The 22,093-nt window shown below is 43.5% G+C and overlaps 1 protein-coding gene across 2 annotated transcripts; it reads left to right on the top strand.

Moving 5' to 3' along the window:
* Positions 1 to 3,795: 3,795 nt before the first annotated feature.
* On the top strand, positions 3,796 to 19,323 carry VEZF1 (vascular endothelial zinc finger 1). 2 transcript variants are annotated; one of them, XM_053893283.1, is made up of 6 exons: positions 3,796 to 4,088; positions 8,802 to 9,496; positions 10,267 to 10,330; positions 11,410 to 11,611; positions 12,881 to 13,024; positions 15,894 to 19,323. In XM_053893283.1, exons 1-6 carry the CDS (start codon positions 4,056 to 4,058, stop codon positions 16,319 to 16,321), a joined length of 1,566 nt encoding a protein of 521 aa, XP_053749258.1. In that variant the 5' UTR covers positions 3,796 to 4,055; the 3' UTR covers positions 16,322 to 19,323. The 2 variants fall into 2 exon arrangements, with proteins under 2 accessions (XP_053749258.1, XP_053749259.1); XM_053893284.1 differs by having other exon boundaries at positions 3,800 to 4,088; positions 11,428 to 11,611.
* The last annotated feature ends 2,770 nt before the right edge of the window (positions 19,324 to 22,093 follow it).

The following is a 22,093-nucleotide window of genomic DNA, read 5'->3' as shown; positions in this document are numbered from 1 at the left end:
TGTGATTGTCTAGCTGTCAAGGAACTTAAATAGGTATTCAGAGAAAAAAATTCTCCCTTGTTTCCCCTTCCTCACCTTACCAGTTAAAGCAGAAATAACTAGTGATGACACTTTAGGTGGTAGAATTGAAACACAAACCCAGCTTCTGACCACATGGGCCACAGGCAATTGGCTTAAGCCCTTAGTGTGGTTATGAAGTTGGGGTGGACTGGAAGGGGGTGGGGAGATTACTTCTGCTTTCCTCCTGAGAAGCTTGGCTGGGTGTTGTTGTTTTGGTTTGGTTTGGAGGAGGGGGGCGGGGTGCTTCCTTTGGTAAAATGTTCTTCCTTTCCTCCTTGATTGCATTGAGGCTGGTAATGAAAGGTAAACACTTCTCTCTGGCCAATGTTTTTTTGGTATTTGCAAATATTCCATTCTTGGCTTTTCCTAGATTTGTTGTCAGTTCTAGCTTTTTTGCATGAAGAATAAGTCCATTAACTTGACAGATTTGAAGCCTCTTCTAACTTCTTTGGAGTAGATATTCCCTACTGAAAGTTTTGGATTTGATTTGTTTTCAATTTGCTGAGAAGTCTTACTTGGGGACAGGTAATTGACAACAGCAGAGATGTTTCCTATTCCTGGGATTCTAAATCTAATTATAACCCCAATGTACTCACAGGATTTTAAAATTCTCTCTGAAATAGGAAGGAAATATCCTGTTACTTTCTAATGTTTGCTAAAAGTTGTCTTTAGAAAAGCTGATCTAAGTTTTCAAGTAATCTCTACCCCCAACGTGGGGCTCAAACCTATGGTCCCCACATCAAGAGTCACATGCTCCTCCAACTGAACCAGCCAGGCACCCCCTAGAAAAGCTGATCTTAATAGGTATATTCCTTTGTCATGTGTCATTAGCCTTTTGTCAACTTACATTAGAGCTCTTAAAAAGAGAGAGGGATGAGGCATGGTGAAAAACCTGTTACTTTGAAAGAAAGTGAGAGGAATAATTAACTGTTTTTGCGGAGTTCACAGCCCCAAAATTAATCTAGAACCAACTAATAGCACCAATAAAAATATTTACTTAGGACTTCTTATATTACAGGAAATGTTCTAAGCATTTTACATACATTTCTCATTTAATTCATGAGTCATCACTGTGAGATAACGCATTTATCTTGTCCTCATTTTCCAGATGAGGAAATAAATCCCTGGAAGGTTAAATGATGGGTTATATAAGCTGGGGCAGAGGAAGTGGGAAAGAAGAACCTGAATAAGATGAGGAGGAGGGGATCTTGAGTTTTATTTGGGTGGATGTAGGCACACTTTTTTTTCTTTTTTTGCTTAGACACCAAACATTTCAGTTATCATATTCGAAGGTAACACCACTGATTCACCCACTGAAAGTTGTTCACAGTAATCAGGATGAATTTACTCTTTAGACATCCTTAGTCTTTTCACTTTCTCCAGTACTGTCTGTGGAAGCTGGTTTGAGGAGAGGCTCATTTGTTTGTGGTTAAGGATATTGTCTGTCCTAAGGGTAGAAATGCCCCTTCTAGGGATGGAGTCTTTAATCTTACTGGTTAACCTCCTTATATTCCTCAAAACATTTGGACCTGATTGTTTTTGAGTAATTGTTCCAAACTTTTGGATATTTTCCCTCTGGAAAATATCCTAAGGTTTAAAATTTCATCTGAATTTAAAAAGTTGTTAAATTTTCTTTTTAAGGGAGGGTTTGGGGAGCAATCAGGAATTTGGGTTTCCTCTCATGGATAGAGATAAAATTAGCCATTTTCCTCAAGAAAAGTGATACATCTGAATCCCAGCTCTTCATTAATGAGAACTGGACTGTTTTCACTTGACCTCTACTTCCTGTTGGTGGGAAACAGAGGTGCTGTGAGAAAGATTGCTGGAGAAGGGTTTCTAGATCTCAGAATAAGTTCAAGAGTCTGGCAATATTGTCATTAGAATAATGGTCTTCATAAGCACTAGTTTTCATGATCCTAAAACTTCATTTTTAACACCCTTTGAAAGGCTATAAAGTAGGAAAGGCTAAACTGGGGAGGAGGAAAACTTAGTAGATAAATTACATAGACCTTGAGGTGAATCTGTGCTCAAGAAGCAGAGACGTGGAGTCACTGAATGAAAATGAAAGAACAGGCAGTGTCTACGGTCAGAACTGAAAGGTTTTAGTTTACCTAGTTAATTCCTTAGATTTACATCTTAGTTTCCTCCTTATCTTGCATGTGCATATAAACTTAGGCTTACTGAGCCGTTTTCTTTTTCTCCCCAAATAAGACTAATTTTATAGGAGACATAGGGGCCACTGCAGCAGCTTAGCTGAGGAACGTATGAGAAACTGTTCATTTTCTGTCCCCTCCTGTCTTAGGCTGATCTGTCCCTTGATGTGCTACCTGCTTCTGCTACCGACCCATACTGCAGACTTCTCATTCATCCCCAAGGCCTCCAAGCAATGTCCAATAGGGAATCGACTCTAAAAGGAACCAGACCAGACCAGACCAAAAAGGTGTGCAGCCCTTTCATTGTGGTGACTGAGGGAAGGAAAGAATGGGAGGGGGTATACGTGTGTAGTGGATGGAAGGGAAACACAGACTGTCAAATTACTATCTCTCTTCAGTTTCTTTTAGAATAGAATTCTGCAACCATACTATCACTATTGTGTCAATATAGGGGAAGTTCAAGATGGTGACCTTGATTAGAATATGTCTGGAGAGGAATAAATGGAGTGTGTGAGATAAGAGACCGTTGGTTATGAAGGATGTTGAAGTCCTGAAATAATGTGACCATCTGAGGAATTTTTTTAAGCCAGAGTTTATAAAAATATCACCAATACAGCCTGCCCCCTCACTGCCCGCCACCGGAGACTTCTCGGACTGGAGACATTTGTTTAATAATAGCTTGTCTCTGATATTCCCAGTAGCTACCTCTCTGAGGAGGGGATAGCAAACGTTCAGGACACCATCCTACAAAGTTCCAGCAGCAGTGACGCCTACACGGAAGACTTGGAACTGCAAACAGAGGCTGGGGTCACCTCAGTGACATCTGACGCCGTCCAACCACAAGTTCGGTTTTTGTTCTGTGGGGCGAGAAAGACTGTACTAAAAGACAAAAATAATTTCTTATCTATACTTCCTCACTTGTTTTTGTTTATTTTTTTGGCGGGAGAGGGGGATGTTCGGGCAAAATTTCCTATCCTCTCTGGCGTTAAGGGGAGGATGGGAAAGCTCAGCCCTTCGCCCAAGAATAAGCCAGTAATGACATCTCTACGCGTGGGAAGTGTTTCCCTCAGCTGGGAGGATCTGAGGCTGCACCCCAGTGGGATTCCTTGCTAGAGCTGGAGGGCCGCTCCGAGGTAGATGCACATCGTAAGCAGGAGTGCGGAGGGGTTAGCGCGCTGGGGATGAAATACCAGACGGGAGAGACACTCCAAGTCCTGGGGGCTTCCCCCAATTTGGAGGCACGGTAGTGCGGCGCATACGGGACTGAAGAGCCAGGTGACCGCCGTGGCCTGCGCCTGCCGCCGAGGGTCTGACAGGGACGCGACGCTGCTGGGCACCGCGTTGGAGTCCCGGGAGACGGCGCCGCAGTGCCCAGCGAGTCCGCGCCAGACCCTGGCGTCCTCCATCTTCTCTCCTGCGCTCCCCCTGCTCCGGCTGCCTGAGCCGCGGACCGCAGCACCACACACCCCCGCGGGGGGGGACGCCGCGCCCCATCCCCGCCCCCGGCCCCACCCCAGCCCCCCCGCGGAGGCCCTGACCCCACCGCCGGCGGGCGCTGGCTGAGCTCCGAGGCGGCGAGTCTGCGGCGGGGACGCCCAGAAGGGGTCCGGGCGGCTGGGGGCGGCGGCGGCCGGGTCGGGGCTCCCCCCCCGCCCGCGCTCGCCGCGGCGGTGGTGCGTCCCGGAGGTTACCGGAAGTGGCCGCGCTCGGCGCTGCCATGTTGAGGAGCCGCCGCTGCCGCTGCCGCCGCCGCCGCCGCCGCCGCTTTGTTGTCGCCTCCTCCGGCTGAGGAGGCTCCCCGAGCGGGGGGAGTGGGGAGGAGGGGGGTCGGCCGCCGCAGCCATGGAGGCCAACTGGACCGCGTTCCTGTTCCAGGTACTGGGGGCCCCCCCGGGGGGGGCACGGGGGGGACAGGGGGGCCGGGCCCCGGGCTGGCGGGCGGGCGGGCGCTCCTCCTCCCCTCCCTCCCGGCTCCGCTCTCCGGCCCGGCCTTAATCCCCCTTTGTTTTTCCGCCCGCCCGCCCCGGCGGAGCGGGGCTGCTGAGGTGAAAGGAGGCGGCCTCACGGGGTGCGGGGGAGAGAGCAGGCCTCGGGGTGAACCCCGGGCCCCCCCTAACACACTCACGCACACGCACACACCCTTCCCTCCCGCCCTGAAGGGGAAGGGAGGAGGCCGGTCGCTGTCACCACCCGCGGCCCAGAGAAAGGAGGGCGCCGGGCCGCTGGATAGCGCGGGCCGCTTGGCCACCGCGCGCTCGGCCCGGGCCCGCACCGTGGGGTGAGGGGGGGGTCCCCAGGTCCTACTCTGAGACACCCCCCCACACACACACACACTTCATCCATCTTTCGCTGTCCTGCCGTTTAACCTCCCTCTCCTCTTTTTGTGTGTGTGTGTTGACTTTCTGACCCCCCCATCCCCGCGAATAGCGGGTATCCCTGGGTTCCCCGCCACTCCCCCTTCCCGCCCCCCCCCCCGTGTTTACCCTGTTGGGGGGTGTTCTGAGTGAGTCTCCCCTCCCCAAACTTTTTCACTGGATTACATTTTTTCTCTCGCAAGCCTTTGCCGAACCTTGGCAGCTGACACCCTCTCCCTCTGTCCAGCTCTCCCGCCGTCCCATTCAGCCCGGGGAATCCCCCAGCCGGGCCGGGGCGGGGGGAGCGGTGGGGGCCGGGACTCCAGGAGGCCCGACCTTCTCTCCCGGAGCGCTTTTCCCTCTCGTCCCACCTCGAACGTTTCCTCCTACCGAGTGGGGGAGACGGAAAGTGGAGACAGCAAACAAAGTCCGCTTACAAAGCCCCCAGATGAGTCATTCGTTGGGGTGTTGGTCTACACTTTCTGCAAGAAACTTAAAAGTGACTGTAGCCGATACGTTGGCACTCCTCTTGCCCGCCTGTTTTAGGTGGGGGACCCCTGTTGGGAAGACCTAGGCTGGAACTTATTTTTTCCCTGCCTCATTTCTATTTGCAAACGAATCACTTAGTGGGCAGTAGTGATGAGCTCACGGGAAAACTTCGGAACCGGAGGAGGTTAAGAAGCTTGTCACTTTAAATGCGTTCTTCCCGCCTCTCTGGGTTATTTTCCTTCTTTGAATAACTTTGTGAAATCCCAAACGCCTTGCTTGGGCGCTGGAGACCTTTGAAACTAACCAGGAATGGATGCAGAATTCTCAAAAAATCATCCCAGCCACTGGACCCATCCCAGTGGAGATGATATAGGGAATTGGATAATTCAGACATTACCTATTGTGTAGAGCTGGTATATTGTTTTCAAACATATTTTCTTTCAAATGTGAGTAAATTTGATTTTTAAGTAGTTATTGAAATATATTCGGGCTTCTTAAAATTGAAGATACACAAAATTTGTCAAACTTCTTTTCTCATCCTGATCTAGTATTGTTTTATCATGCTTTAAGTCTACCTAAAAAATGCATTGGGGAAGATATGATGTATAACTACCTGGCATCCAGATTGGTGTAAAGGTGGCAAATGCCCTCTCTAGAAAACGCTTTCAAATGGTCTTTTTAAAACATGGGATTAATGGGCCACCTAAGTGATTTTCATTTGAAGAATGCTTTTGATTTACCATATGATATCTGCTGTATGTAAACTTAATGGTGATTGAAAAAAAGAGTTCTTTATGTAAAGGAAAAACCTATAACTAATTTTTGGAAAGCTAGTTGAACATTTTTTTGGAATACTTTTATTCTTTTCCTGGATAAGACAAATGCCAATCATTTATTGATCAACTTGTTAATTAGACTTTATATTATTGAATTTTTTTTTTCAGCAATTAAAATCTTTTTCTCCACCTGATGGAGAAGTGTGAAAGCTAATATTTGATCCTGGGCTTGGCAATGTGTGCAGTGAAAATTGTTGGAAAAATAATTTAGAGCCAAAGACAGTGGAATGGGTTAAGAGAATATTTCAGTCTTTTCTATAGAAAGGTATGAATAGACTTATTCAGTTTCAGTTTTAAGTAATTTTCCCTGGGGAAATGGGAGAGTTAAACTCTCTCGTTTGTTTCCTAGAGCATACTGTGGAATTTATATTTTAAAACAGTTTAATACCTGCTTGCTTTCCAGATAACCTGGTGGAAAGTGAAAGCCATAGCTGTTAAGATGTTTGATGGATGATTCTCCTAACAGGGCATTCAAGATATGACTCACTGATGCTAATTTGTTTCAGTACAAAATTTTTTGCCCTCTGGCACTGGAGATTTCATGGTGCTATATCCTACCACCCTGGGTGATGAAATAACATTTCTGTTTTGTTTTTTGCCAACCCCAGAAAAAGGAAAGCTTGGGCAGGGTTAAAAAAGCCTTCAAGTTGAAAGAGATGGGAGATAAAATGAAAGCTTTGGTTTGATACTAGTCAAATAAAAGTCTACCCAGAATTTTTTTTTTTTTTTTTTTTTTTTTTTAATCACTTAACTGAAGGCAGGCCATGGTGGTTATTTTACTCTGTCTCTCCCTCAGTGAACAAGTTGGGGGAATCCAGTTCCCCTCTTAGAAGGCTTCATGTAGAAGTGTGGGGACCCTAGGAATCCTCAGAGAGTGATTCCCATAGTGGTCGAGGCATTCTACAGCATTTCACCCAAGAAGCAGGGACCTGGTGTGACCTCGTGTGAGAGTGAGCTTCAGCAATGCTGTAAAAATACTTTATGTTGCCACAGACATCTGAATTGGTAAAATGGCAGTAAGTGCTTTTAGTACTCCATCGAACTAATGGTTGTTCAGAATTGAAAAATGCCTCTAAACACTATAAGTCTGAACTTTGGCCAGAAGATTTGCATTCTCTATTATCTGATCTGTTAGCCTTTGAAATTGTATATCGTGAGCTATCTTCAGCTATTAACTGTTTGTATACTGTATGGAAACTTGGGTATACAGGTTGGAAAGGGGGTAAGATTTGCATCCAAATTCTGTAAAGTTTCTACTAATGTCTCCTGGGCAGACCCTGACATTTACAGTAGCTCCATAAATTAAATTAAAAGTGGACTGTAATTCAGTATGATCCCTGAGTCCAGAAAGATACTCATAAGTAAGCACACAATTTCTGTATTTCCAGGACTGAAAGGGTGATTCAACCAAAATTATTAAATTGAAACTGGTAGCTGTGGATACCACACTTCCTAATGATTTGGGGAGACTGGTTCCAGGCTTAGCTGCTGTGCTGCCATCACGTAAATATTACAGCTATGTGCGATAGACACTCTTATCCATCAGGGGAGAAGCGCTGAGCATGTGTGTCTGTCTCCTTGTTATTTTCTTCTTAATCAAGTTAACTGTAGGATTTGTGATTATAGAGTGAGAAGGGTAAATAAGTGGCTAGGGTGTCTAAGATGATGGGATGGGCCCTCCTAGGATGTTGTATGCTTAAGATATTTGGAACTCCTGCCTTCGAATGCATGTATCCTTTTAGGATTACAAAACTCAAGCATAGGGGCTTGAGCCCACTATCAAAAGTTGCAAAAATAATGGTGGTAAAAAGTACAACGTATCAGGAAGAACTATTTCAGGAATTTTCCCCATCATTTCCTAATTGTTTATCAGTATGGAGAATTTTAAAAGAAGCAAAACCAAGAGAGTAACTACTCATAAATACCAAGAACATGATCCACGACGAAATTTTGGTTTCAGTGCAGCTAAAGAAAATTTCTAGACAGCGTCCAGTTCTGGAGTGGAGAAGCACATTATAACAGCAAATGTCTAATACTTTAACGAAACATCCAAGTGCTGGAAGAAGATGAAAATGAAAGGAATTTTAATTATTTACGGTTTGTGTTCTCTTGCTAGTCTGTCTTTGAGAGTTTCAGGTTTGAACAACTAGTGTTGTTAAAGGATGCAGATTTCTAGCGTAAGAGTAAATGAACTGGGAAACAACTGACAGGTGTTTTGCTGTGGGCTACCTTCACACATGCCTTCCAGGCTGATTAATAGCAGGTTTAATTTCAGTCAATCTTTTAGTAATAAAGTAAAGTAAAAACTTTAAAAGGAAACTTACCAAACCGCGTATGTATTCAGAGAGCTAGATTCCTGTTATCACTTAGCAACAGCCTCCTTCCTCCAGCACTAAGTTTTCTGATGGAAAGGGAGAGACAGTGCCTTTCTTTTACTAGGTAAAATAGACAAATAGATGATTATGTGTATACATGTGTATGTATATGAATGTGTTGTGTGTGTGTTACTGCAGTAAGGTACTCGTAGATACTTAGTCTGGAGTGTGACTTTTTTTTTTTTTTTTTTTTGGACAAGTTATTTAAACTTGGTTTCAGCACTGACAGACTAATGCAAACTGATTCCATCCGCTGGTATGTCCCTTGTGAACCAGGGTGGTGTGTAGTCAGCTGTTTGAAAGCAAGATCACTGTCAGCAACTTAGTCGTACAAGTTTTGTGTCTGCACAGTGATTTTAATGCTTTGTACTGGAAGCTCTAAGGGTCACTAGGTGGTTGCTGGCTCACTGCTGCAGGGAGTAGCTTACAGGCTCTTTGATTGTTTCTTCTGGTCTCTGTTGTCTGTGGGACATGTTGAATTTTGAAGGCCATTGTGAGAGGCTGAGTTTCTGAAGTGTAAATGTTTGGTTTTAGGCCCATGAAGCCTCCCATCACCAACAGCAGGCAGCACAGAACAGCTTGCTGCCCCTCCTGAGCTCTGCTGTGGAACCCCCTGATCAGAAACCATTGCTTCCAATACCAATAACTCAGAAACCTCAAGCGGCACCAGAAACATTAAAGGATGCCATTGGGATTAAAAAAGAAAAACCCAAAACTTCATTTGTGTGCACTTACTGCAGTAAAGCTTTCAGGGACAGCTATCACCTGAGGCGCCACGAGTCCTGCCACACAGGGATCAAGTTGGTGTCCCGGTCAAAGAAAACTCCCACTACGGTGGTTCCCCTCATCTCCACCATCGCTGGGGACAGCAGCAGAACTTCGTTGGTCTCAACCATTGCTGGCATCTTATCAACAGTCACTACATCTTCCTCGGGCACCAACCCCAGCAGCAGTGCCAGCACCACAGCTATGCCCGTGACCCAGTCTGTCAAGAAACCCAGTAAGCCTGTCAAGAAGAACCATGCCTGCGAGATGTGTGGGAAGGCCTTCCGAGACGTGTACCACCTCAACCGGCACAAGCTCTCCCATTCGGACGAAAAGCCCTTCGAGTGTCCTGTTTGTAATCAGCGCTTCAAGAGGAAGGACCGGATGACTTACCATGTGAGGTCTCACGAAGGAGGCATCACCAAACCCTATACTTGCAGTGTTTGTGGGAAAGGCTTCTCGAGGTACTGCATTTTGCTTTGCTTTGCTTTCATTATGGTATCAGTGAACTTCAGTTTTGTCTCTTTGCCATCTAGAAGGTTTATGTGAGAATAGCTGTGGGCAGGCCTGTGTTATTAGAGGAGATTGGTAATAGATAAAGTATTACACCTCCAGGTCTCATTTCAGTGTGGTGTGGTTGGCAAGCGATGACACAGTGATTAGCTTAATATTTCAGCTGAGAAGTGCCTTGGTGGACTGGGGTCTTCATTTGGCACATCAGTAATTCTTGTCACTGCAAAACCACCAGTTTCCAATTCAGTCGGGTGACTAGATATGAGGTTCACTGTGCAAATCAAAGAAACTTATTTCCTGGAAGTTGGGATGACCTTGGATACTCTTAGTAAAAGTTGTAGGAGGACGTTTTTCCGTGTATCTGTGGTTACTAACATTTCACTAATTTTCATTTTCAAGGCTTTTAAAGTTAATAGAGTAGTAGCTGTCTCTGGCAAGTGTTAGGACTAAAACTTTGGGTATTTTATAATTTAAAGAACCAAGACCTAACATGATTTGATGTTGACTAGGAGAGAAAAATTAACAGGTAAAGGACTAAGACTTTTGTTTGTGGTAAGAGAGGTAAGGAGGCTTGCACTGGGGGGAGGGGGAGTTGGTAATTCGGCTAGCTTTCTTTAAAATGCCCCCCACCCAAAGCTGCCAAGCATGTAAACATCACAGTGAGTAGCATTTCTCAATGTGTGTTCCATTACATCTTCTGTTGAAACTCTCTCTTTCACAGGCCTGACCACTTAAGCTGTCACGTAAAACATGTCCATTCAACAGAAAGACCCTTCAAATGCCAAGTAAGAGTTAAAATGACTTATCCTTAGTGTAGCACTTAATGCACATTATCCAAAAGGTCTGAGCCAATCAAATCTCACCGTTCTTGAATAGTCTTAAAATCACTGACTTGAGTAAATGTGGTCCATTTGAATTCTGGTTTTATACGAGATAAATGACAGCTTCTATTTCTGTGAGGCAAGAGCATTTAAAAATGTAAATGTGTTGTTTTTGTTAAGCTACATTTCCCTTTCCTTAGGCAACAGTATTTATTGTTATAAGAAAAAAATTTATAGTCTGGCAAAGGTCATTATGTGTTTGGAATGAATGAAATAAATGAATGAAATGCTTTAAATTATTTGCCGGGTTGATGATTGAGGTTGTTTTAACTGTAATAGAAGAAAACTAGGAATTTTCTCCCAAATGTTATCACTTACCGGATGTTTGTCTGCCAAATTGGGGTATTTTCTAGTTGTTTGAAAATCTGTTGATTTTATTTCACATAAGTTGTGATAATGAAAAGGTTAGGAATCTTGCTAAATCAAATGACTTTTTTAGACCTCAGTAATTTTAGTTTGTTGTTGGAAGTCTTTTTGTGCTCCTTTCAGTTAAATGTGTTAATGACTGACTTTATTAAGTAAATGATTTGAACTGTAAGAAAAATCCAATTCGAGGAAGGAAGCTAGTGTCATTTGAATGAGTGCCTGCTATGTGCGAGGCCTCGGGCCAGTCTCTTAATCCCACCAATAAATTTGTGAGGTAGGTATTATTTACCTTCATTTTACAGATGAAGAAACACATTCAGATAGGTTAACTAATTTGCTCAGTGTTACCTTGTCGTGAATCAAGGAGCTGGATTTAAATCCAGGTTTAACTGACTCTACGGCTCACATCTTTTCAGTACTTACTCTGTGTTGATATTTTTTCTTCCCTCAAAACGTAAGGGTCTAAAATTCATCGAGTGTTTTGTCATGATGGCGATTCTAGGTAACACATGCAGTTCAGATTCAACTCAGTCTGCTTGCGGACATGGATAGGGTAATGCCTAGAATATAACGTACTTTAAAATGAGTAGAACAGGATAGTCTATATTTAAAAAAAGTTTTCCTCCCTCATGCAGACGTGCACTGCTGCCTTTGCCACCAAAGACAGACTGCGGACACACATGGTGCGCCACGAAGGCAAGGTATCGTGTAACATCTGTGGGAAGCTTCTGAGTGCAGCGTACATCACCAGCCACTTAAAGACACACGGGCAGAGCCAAAGTATCAACTGTAATACATGTAAACAAGGCATCAGTAAAAGTAGGTGACACTTCAAATTATATTTCTGTCGCATTTGAGATTGGTGAAATCTGAGTGTTTTGATAATGTATTGAAGGTATTTTCACTGTGCTGTCAGTACATTCACGTTCATCTTACATGTTCCCTCCCATCACCAAAGCGCGTAAACACACGTCAATGGAGAGTAGATACTGATGTTAGAAACAGACCTCACCTGCATATATACAATACAGACAGCACTGACAAGCCCTCCGCTAATTTTGCTTTCAGTCCTGTGCTTGTCTACTAACGACACCCAAGTTAGAAAAGCGTAATTTTCCCGTAGCTGTTTTTCAATGCGTCCCTTCTTCTATGGAGTTTGACTAAAAGGCTCTAGTGTTTTAGAATTGCGGCAGCAGAAGCCACACTAGGAAGTTGCATCTTATGCTGGGCAATTTTGATTGTTTTTATTCAGTGTTAGGAAGATTCTCAAGCATCAATGTCTCCTAACTACTGATTGAGTTAATAACATGCCCTTAATAACCTTAAAGATGAAAGGAGTGTTATTAAGTTTGCTTTTCAGACCCAGATCTGTAGAGATAGGACATCCTACCCATTTGAAGGTGTAAGTGCTTTGCCCACCTTAAATTCAGAATTGAAAAGAGACTCTTTCAGGGACTTGTGGATAAAACTTGATACTTGTATCTACCCAGGCTTTTTCTTTGAGATTGCCCTAACCACCAGGAGAAAGTATATTTCTCATTCCGTATCCTATTATATATGTACTTTGTGCGGCAGAAACATTAAGTTCTCAAAATAGGTGGCCAAAAGTGAGTGGGAAAGAACGTTTATTGTGTTTTAATCTCATCCATTTTCCTTCTTTGTAAGTAAGTTGGGTTTATTATCTAGCATGTCACACTTTGTTAACTTTACAAAAACTTACTTCTAGTGCATGTTGTTGTGGTCAAGTAACCAACTATATTAGATATTTTGGTGAGTGTGAATTTGTCCATTCTAATGTTAACGAAGTTCCCTTCCAAAAGACACTTGCTTTTCAATATAGCAAAGAATTCTTTTTTTCTTTTATATTGATTTTCCCTAGTTTTCTAGATTCCTTTCTTAATTTATCTACTTTGACCAATATAGACAGAAGCAGCAAAAGAAGATGCTCTGTAGTAAAAACTATCAAGTCCAATGATAAAGGTCAGAGAAGCATGAGGAGTCTCTAAGTATCCAAGTTTGGGGTTTTGAAAAAAAATGGCTGCACTTTTTCAAGGTAAATGTAGCGTTTCTGGTTTGTCTTTGGAGTAGCATGCATGAGTGAAGAGACCAGCAACCAGAAGCAGCAGCAGCAGCAGCAACAGCAGCAGCAGCAGCAACATGTGACGAGCTGGCCAGGGAAGCAGGTGGAGACACTGAGACTGTGGGAAGAAGCTGTCAAAGCAAGAAAGAAAGGTAAGATGAGGCAGTCAGTGCTCCAAGTGTGGCTAAAGAAGTGTTTTCATTCTGTAGTTTATTTTCTTAAAGCTTTGCTGTTTTCTGCTTTGTAGTGTTCTTTCTGTATTGTATTATTCATTACATGTTTCCGACTTTATAGTGCTGATAATCTTTTCTCTTGGTCTTATCCTTAATCTCATTCAGTCTGTCACTGGGGCTGGCATTAGCTTAACATATATGTACCAAGTTGTCAGGAACTTTAGTTGTTACTAAAATTGAGAATGGTTCCCTTTCCTTTCATGTATCTTCTAAAGAATCAGAGCATCACTTTTCAACATAGCTTTTTAACTTCATACCTATAGCTTTTGGCTTCTAGACTGTTGTGCAGCCATTTCAAATCAATCTTTTTGTCTATGTACCATCAGCCACGGGAGAGATTCCCGAAATTCCTTCTTTCCTTCCTGACCCCTACCATGTCTTATTCCTGTTTTATTTTAAATTCATAAGGAATCCCCTGGATGTAGGCTTCTTGTAATCCTTTGCTGTGTGGTTTTTTTCCCTCTTTCGCTTTCATGTAGTACGGCTGTTGCCTTGCACAGATCCCTTCTAAACACCCTGTACTTGGATAAAGATAAAAGGAATAGCCTCCTTTCTCATACATGTACTGGCATCGCAGCCAGATAGGCTTTCCACCCTTCCTCAGCTGCCACTTGCTCCTCTCTTGAAAATGAAAATTTGTCATTGTTCTAATAAAATGCTATATGGTTAGGAGAAGGGGTTGGGGGGTGGGGGGAATGTATACGTGCCATGACAATTGCCCAGTGAGTGAAAGAAAGCATGTTACGGAGGATGTTTTACTTAAAGGAGTTGAGAGTAAAATTGTTGAAGTCCTGGAAAAGGATGATGTCAGACTGAAAGGAAAATGTGCAGGGTTGGGAAAGTGGCGCATGTGAGGGTGAAAGCTCCCTCTTTGGTATAAACAAGAATATCCTTAGCAGTGCTACCATCACCTCAAAAGTGAGTTGGTTTTCTCTTTCTTTCTGCACTCTTCCATTTGGTGTTGTATTTCAGTTTGCTTGCACAATAAGACTTGATTGTTTAGCTCATCTTCTGACCTCCATGAAACAAAATGCTATTGTAGTCCCATTTGTAGCATGAATATCTCTGGAAACCACCACTGATGTTAGAAACTTCTATATTCATGTTAGTAAAATGCCACATTTGGGGGCAGAGGAGACTCCTGCCCTGAAAATGTAAACTTGAATCAACGTGTCTCTTTTTTAAATAAGATAATGTTAAGTTCCCAAACCTGAGTGACAATCAGATCACCATCTTGGGAACTTTTTAAAAATACAGATTTCCGGGTCGCCTGGGTGGCTCAGTGGGTTAAGCGTCCGGACTCTTGATTTCGGCTCAGGTCACGATCTTGAGGTTAGTGGAACTGAGCCCCATGTCGGGCTCTGTGCTGACATTGCAGAGCCTGCTTGGGATACTCTCTCTCCATCTCTCTCTGCCCCTCCCCTGCACACACACTTGTGTGTGTGTGCGCTCTCCCTCAAATAAACATTAAAAAAAAAAACAAAAAAAAAAACCCAGATTTCCAAGATTCATGTAAATCTCACTATTGAATTTCCTGGGAGGCCTTTTTTTTCTTTGTTTCCTTCAAGCTCCCTAGATAAATGATTTTGATCATCAGCCAGGTTTGGGAATTCCTGACAGAGAGTATGGAGTTCCATCATACTGATCAAGGAAGGGCTGCATATTGACCCCAGGTTCCGTGTGAGGTGCTTTGACCCATATGTGTGGGAGTATGCAGACCTCCATCTTTAGTCTCAAATGTATTTCTCCATTTTGACAGCCAGGTTACACACAGCTAGCCCACCCACCTGTCTTCTTACTGCTGTTTTCTGACACACCAGCAGGTGGTGCTGAATTTTGTTGAGGGGTGGGGTGGGGGGGTCACCTCTGAGGCAAATTTTAAGAAATGACCAGGCATTGCTGGATAACAAGGACCAGGGTCCCCCAAATCACTGCAAGGGCTCCTTGCTTAATTATTCCTCCTTGATATGGTTGATTTATATATATGTGTGTGTGTGTGTGTGTATAGGCAATTAAATGACACTAGGCATAAAATTGTGTCAGCATCAGAAACACAAGAAATGGGAGTTTGGGAAGGAGAATATAAACCCATTGAGAGATATTTTGTCTTAACATAGTTAGGAAACCTAACCGGAAACAGGATTATTTAACTAAACAATTTTTCTAAGACTGAAATAAACATGATATTAAAATAGCCTTTTTACCAGTCCTACTTACAGATTTTTAAAACCTTAACAGAATGTAGCTTCACCTCTGAATCTTTAGAGTTCATAGCAGTGAGGACGCACAACTCTCTCCGCTAGTTACAGTGTGCCTTACCAGAAGATTTTTCTGATTACCTGTTCTTGTGTGACCATTGGCCCAGCGCTGTGTAAAACAGGCTCTTTCTCCTGGCCTGCCGATGGTTGGCTCTGCCTGCATGAAGCTGTAGTGAGAATACTAAGCCCTGCTTGCTATCTCTGCCCCCCAGAGTGCCTTGCAGAAATTAACTGATCTTCCCAGCATCACTGTGAGGTAGGTACATAAATCTAAACTTGAAACCAAAAGCACCAGGCTGAACAGGTTGCCCAAGTCCTTGTGGGAGGTACAGCATCAGAAAAGAGATTCAGGCACCCCGCCCCCCCAGTTCTGTGTTCAGAGAGCCTCCCTTCCTGATGACCACTTGGTAGAAAACTGTATTTTCATTCATAAAATGTGTGTCCTTTTAATTAAAAAAAGTTGATTCAGAAACTGTGAATTTTGTTCATTGCTTTGGGAGTCTAAAGGCCATTTTGTCTTCTTATTTTAGAAGCTGCTAACCTGTGCCAAACCTCCACGGCTGCTACGACACCTGTGACTCTCACTACTCCATTCAATATAACGTCCTCTGTGTCGTCTGGGACGATGTCAAACCCAGTCACAGTGGCAGCTGCAATGAGCATGAGAAGTCCAGTAAATGTTTCAAGTGCAGTTAACATAACCAGCCCAATGAACATAGGGCATCCTGTAACTATAACCAGTCCGTTATCCATGACCTCTCCTTTAACACTCACTACCCCAGTCAACCTTCCCACCCCTGTCACTGCTCCAGTGAATATAGCACACCCTGTCACGATCACATCTCCAATGAACCTGCCCACACCTATGACGTTAGCTGCCCCTCTCAATATAGCAATGAGGCCTGTAGAGAGCATGCCTTTCTTACCCCAAGCTTTGCCTACATCACCACCTTGGTAAACAGTATTATAAAATCAAAATATGGGTTAAAGTAAATATTTACCAGCAACTTACTTTTAGTTTATTAAAGCAAAAAGTAAACCATGAAATCGGGAGATTTTATTACATTAGTTAATAATAGTGTAGTAGCATTTTTCTCCAATTTGGCTGGGATTATTCAAAGTAGGGTGTGTATGTAACTTATCACTGGACCACTTTAGTCTAATCAGAAATTCCTTTTAGCTGACAGCATTGCTTAAACAGGATAGTAGTTGGCAAGATAAAATGCCAGAATTAAAACCAATCATAAAAAAGCAAAACCCATTTCAAAATAAAAAAACAGCATTATTGTTTCTAATCCCAAGAAATCATTTTATTCTAAACACTAGCAAAACTCTTCTCCCCATATAAAGTGGATGGGTGGATGGCTGATTTTAACCTGAAGTCCTAAATCCACAGATAGAGAGCTAGTGTAGAATTGTCTGTGTTTATTGTTTTTATGAGTAAATACATGCATTGTCATAATAAAATGCATTTCAGAGAATATGCATTTTACCTTTGGGAATATGTTAATTTCAGGCAGCATTCCCTATGGGAAAGGTGATACCAGCTCTGATATGCAAAGCATATGATAATTTATCATTCTAACTTCAACATATAATAGGGATTGTGACCTGATATTTGGAGATGTAAATATTGCTCAGCATATTAATCCTGATGGAATATAGCATTGTAGTTGACTTTTTAAAAAAAAAAAAAAATTAAAAAAACAACAACAACAACAACCAAAATATACAAATTGTGTTTTGGTAAGAAAAGGCCTCAACTGACAGCGGAGAAGTCAAGTGTGTGGACAGGCAGACTCCTAACAAACAGAGGCCAGTGGGACTCCTTTCAGGAGCCAAGGAGTACTTTGGAACAGTTAAAATATATTGCTTTAAATTGGAAGATGCTGGAGGCACTGGGATGTGATATGCCCCTCTCTCTCCCAATCAGAGCCTGTTGATGTTACAACAGGGAAAGATGTGTTAGTTGCTCACTAGAGTTTATGTCTTATATTAAATTGTATACAGTTTTTATTCTAACCACTAACTAGGTAGTATGCCCCTTCAGAACAGCAGAGTGTATCTTTTTTTTTTTTTTTTAATTTCTCCTTCCGTTTCTTAATCAAGTATTGTGCAGATTTGTTCAACTTTGTAAATATGGACATCACTTTTTTTTTTCTTTGAAAAAACACTTGTATCAGCTTTGTGGTGTTTTCAGGGAGACAGCTATCTGTACTCCCTGTAGAAACCCAGCAATGATTGTGCACGTTAAGACATGTGCTTTTTATTTCTTAGCAGGATGTTTTATCTCTGTACATAAAGTAGAAACCAAAAGTTAGGGAAACAGATACTCTTTACACCATCATGCCACACATGTTTTGAAAGCATTGTGTTTAAAAAAAAAAAAGTTACTAAAACCAAGACGCTGTGATTTTTTTTAAGTTGCAATATGTTTTGGGTGTTTTTTTTTTTTTCTTTTTTAATCTTGCAGTTAAGAGAAGTGGAATTTAGTTGTATTAATCTTGCAGAATGTTTGCAGGACTGACTATCAAACTGGATGACTTCCGTTTATACCCCACTGTGTCAGTTCAAGCATCAAACACCTTACATCTGAGGCAGACTTCCTACATCAGGGACAGGTATCTGTGTGTCATTATACAAAACAGTTCGAGGGGGTTGAACTACGTAGTAAAAAATAAAATAGTACTTAGTGTAAAATAATTTTATAAATGATCTTTTGTACTTTAGGACATTAAATTGTACAACTTTTGTATATATAAAAGCTTAGGAACTTTCTGTTTAGCAGGAAGGCAACACATTCCTACACTTTTAATGTATATGTTTGTTATAATGTCCATGTAAACATGCCCTATGTTTGTGCCTTTTAATTAGTTTGTCTCAATAAACAAAATGTAGAGAAAAATATGTAGCTATGACTTTGTTACAACTGTTCTATCCACAGTACAAAGATGGTTTGTTTTTAATCTGTAGAGCATTATGTGTGGACTACTGGAAGGACTTGTGTAGGGAAGGCCCATACGTGGCCCTGCTGAGGCCTGGATTGGGCAGGTAGTGGCCACATTTGGAGGAAGCCCAATTTCCTGGCATGCAGCCCCAGGACTGGGTTCTGGCTCTGCCTGCTGGGACCTGTCATCTCTTTGGCTGGGCTGGCAATCACCGTCCACCGTGATTCAGACAGCCCAGGCTTTCTCCACAGTGGCCCAAGGAGCAGTCCTCAGTGGGGGCAGGTGTGGACCCTACCCCCAGGCTAGAGTGTGGTCGTCAGAACCCTGAAAGTATTAGTTCTTAAAAAAAAAAAAAAAAAAAAAAAAAAAAAAAAAAAAAGATATATACTAGAAATGATTGTTTTATCAATTCATTGTATAATAAACAGGAGTGAGACTTCATTGTATGAGTTCAGTTAAAATGCTATTTTGTATGCATTCTTTATTCACTTAAGAAGCTTGTCTGCAATAATAAAGCCACGTCGTGTCTTCTTTTGGGAGGGAGAGAGTTGGCAGGAAGGGGGTGGCGGCGGGCCACTGAAGGGGGGGTGGCGATAGGTTGTGTGGTAAGATTCTCCTGTGTCTTGGAACTGGAATTGAGTTTTGATGCTGATGAACTGATTCAACCAAGTGTTGAAGGCACGACGGCCACCGCGCTACGAGAAAAACAGAGTTTATTTTTCCCTTCTGGTTGTAACCTGGTTGAGAGCTTCCGTTTATCAGATTGGCAGCTAAACAGTTGTATTAGATAATCCTCAAATCTGACATCAGCCTGTTATGCTCTAGGGCTCGCTGCTTGGCCTGCATTTGCCTTTTATTGTATACCCATTTCCCTCCTAAGGTGTGCTCCTAAACGAAGGTTTCTATGTAAGCAGATGATGATTTTTCCTGTCAATACCAGCACTGTATTACTAACATGCAAAATACTGCAGATTTATTTTGACAAATTAAAGTTAACCGGTCACAAATGTTATGGATTGCTTAATATCTCAGAAGCTTCACCGGTTCACCATGATGGTAGAGCAATGTTGAAAGCACTTGCTTCTCCAGGTAGTACGCATCAGCACGGGGCTGGAGGAACGGGGAGGGACTGATGTCCAGCTGGTTGGTACCGAGCTCCTGCAGAGAAGGGAGGGTGGAAATGCACCAGACTGACCCCACAAGTACTGCCAGTCCGCCTGAGGAGAGTCTAGGCAGCCAGGCCTTGGGGCAGTGGCCCAGGCTTAGGCCCCTGTACCACCCAAAAGAGAAAATGGATTTAGAACATTTCTCATGCTCTAGAAGCCAATTTCTTTACTTGTAAAGGGTCTTAGGCCCGTTTGTGTTCAACCAGATCCATCAGATGTCCGTTAGGTGCCAACAATGTGCCAGACACCATCCGGCACTAAAGGACAGTAAAGGTGGTTCCCATGTGGTTGCCACCTCGAAGGAGGCTGTTAAGAGAGATGACAAGTACTCCAGTGACAGTATCACCAGATAGCAAATCAAGATGAACCTGACACTTCATTTAATGAAAAAGTTTTGGGTACCTACACCCAAATTCTGTTTTATATAGAATTGAGGCTTTTCAAACTTTTTCTGACGATTGCTTTAGTCTCTGTGGACTCCGTGAAAACAGCTGGAGGAAAAGTGTTCCTGGTGTTTTTGTCCGGAAACAAGAAGTGTTATTTCACTGAGTTGCTAGTTAATCTTTACAGTCCTGGGTGTACAAGTCTCTCTGCTCTTCTTGAGGGACTCTGCAGTTTAGTCCTCTCCAAAGAGACCTGGGTGCAGGATGGAGAGGGGATAGTGAAGGTTTTCCCTGAAGTGTCCTCGAGGATCACTGGACTAAAAGTCCAGTGTGCTCATGGGATGTAATCACTTTCCCCTCCCTGCTCTAATAAATCTCGCCCTCAGTCCTGCAGCCTTTGCATTTCCTCCTTAAGGAGTCTCGTAGCCTGAACAAATGCCATTTGTCCCCATTTGGGCCTATAAATCTCCCCCACAGCTGGTCTGACCTTGACAGATTACTGGATAATCTCCCCCTGGTCTTGTAAAAATGGCGGGGGGCGGGGGGGGGGGGCGGGGGGGGGGGCGGCAGGTCAGTGTAATGGTTCAGGGCTCAGTACTGACTGACTGGCTGACTGTGCATTGATCTGGACACCAGCTTCTCTTGGTTGCCCACTTTTGGGCAATCAGACCCATGTGGTTCCCAAGGAAGGAATGGAGAGAGGGTCAAGGGCTTTGCTTTGTTGGATTTTTCTGTAATCTAGCCCTCTCCTTGAGGCAACCCATCAGGGGTTGGCTCGTTAGATTTTCCCTTCCCAAAACAGGCACTTGACCCAGATCTTGGCCCTGGACCATGAGGGTCAAGTATACTTCATTTTACAAAAACTGCCATGTCATGGGAAGAGAAGGGATTTTCACACTTAAGAGTCTGTATCACCCCTGACTTGCATCATAATTTCAGAAATTTTCTTCATCCTTGATTATCTTAAATTGCCATCCCATCTCCTTCCCAATCCTAAATATCTCTTTGAAGAGGACGTAAAATAAGAATTTAAAATCACTCTTCTTATGGGAATGAATCCTTTCTGAGTGTGTACCTGCCAACCATGCAGGAGGAATTCTCTGGAGTATTTTGTAAATTTATATTCTTTATGGGTTTTTCTCAGAAGTGAGGTTCATATGCATTTGGCTGCATCAGCCTTGTTACCTGTATGTCACTTTTCCCTAAACACATCTAGAAAGGGCCTGGAGCAAGAACTACCAGACTAAAGAGGGACATTTGAGGACAACATTGTGTTCTGCCAGTGAACTATTCCTTTGGCACGGGGGTGGGGGGTGGGGGGGGCGGTGCAGAAGCAAATGGAGAGGACAAGGAGACCAAGGGGGAATGGAAGGGATGTGCTGCCCATCATGCCCATCAGCTCTGTCTGAAAGTCAGTGCCAGGTCCAAGACTGGGAGCAGATGTACCAATTCTAGAGGCTGCTCATGGAGAGAGGAGCCAGCCTCAGAGACTGGGATGCAAATTTAAATCTCTGTCAATCTTAGGGGCAGTCAGGGGCCACCAAAGGCACAGTCTTTACAGAGTCCGCTTAATCCACTCAGAGATCTGACTTGGAGCCTGGATCCCCAAGGCCCTTGCTCAGAAGCCAAGGAATCCTCGCTTTGTTAGCAGGGAAAAGAGCCAGAGAGACATCAACTTTGCTTAGTGGGGGGAAGGGGAGAGGGAGGAAGGAAATGGGAGACTTGGAGGTTAGGAAGAGGCCCAGGGCGGGGAGAGAGATTTTGGAGAAAATGTCCTTGTGCTTCCTGTGGTGTAACCCTCACCCCGGTCCCCTCCCCTTTCCATTCATCTGCCCTGGGTTGGACATGATGACTCCGAGGCCTCAGAGACAGGCTGCTAGTCCAAGCCAGCTGTGATCATTTCAGCTTCAGTCAAGGGGCAGGAAAGATGTGTCTTCAGCCATAAAAAGGATGAAATCAGTAGCTGAAGAAACAGGCAAGATTCAAGTGATTAGTATGGAATCCCCCTACGGTGGGGGTCCATGAGCCACTTCTAGCTGAAGAGGTGGGCATCCTTCCCGGAATGCCACAGCGTCATCCCAGGAGAGCAGGCCCTGACTCACGGTGGCCTGTCCAACACAAGAGAAGTTCTGCCACTTTGTCAACACCAGGAGCTCCGTGGCCATCAAGGATCGCTGAGGGAGAATGGGGCAAGGGTGGAGGTGGGGAAAGAGAGTCAAAGGAGGTGGAACCT

This window comes from Panthera pardus, unplaced genomic scaffold, assembly GCF_024362965.1.
Source record: "Panthera pardus isolate Hobbes unplaced genomic scaffold, ASM2436296v1 HiC_scaffold_3, whole genome shotgun sequence".
NCBI classification, from domain to species: Eukaryota; Metazoa; Chordata; class Mammalia; order Carnivora; family Felidae; genus Panthera; species Panthera pardus.
The sequence above is the reverse complement of the archived record's forward strand: the minus strand, read 5'-3'. Positions and strand labels throughout refer to the sequence as shown.

What these genes read in the sequence shown, in the direction of transcription:
- VEZF1 (XM_053893283.1), top strand. Translation starts at nt 4,056, where the DNA reads ATGGAGGCCAACTGGACCGCGTTCCTGTTCCAG. An exon ending in TGTGGGAAAGGCTTCTCGAG is followed by an intron (nt 9,497 to 10,266) that starts GTACTGCATTTT and finishes TCTCTTTCACAG; the next exon opens with GCCTGACCACTTAAGCTGTC. An exon ending in AAAGACCCTTCAAATGCCAA is followed by an intron (nt 10,331 to 11,409) that starts GTAAGAGTTAAA and finishes ATTTAAAAAAAG; the next exon opens with TTTTCCTCCCTCATGCAGAC.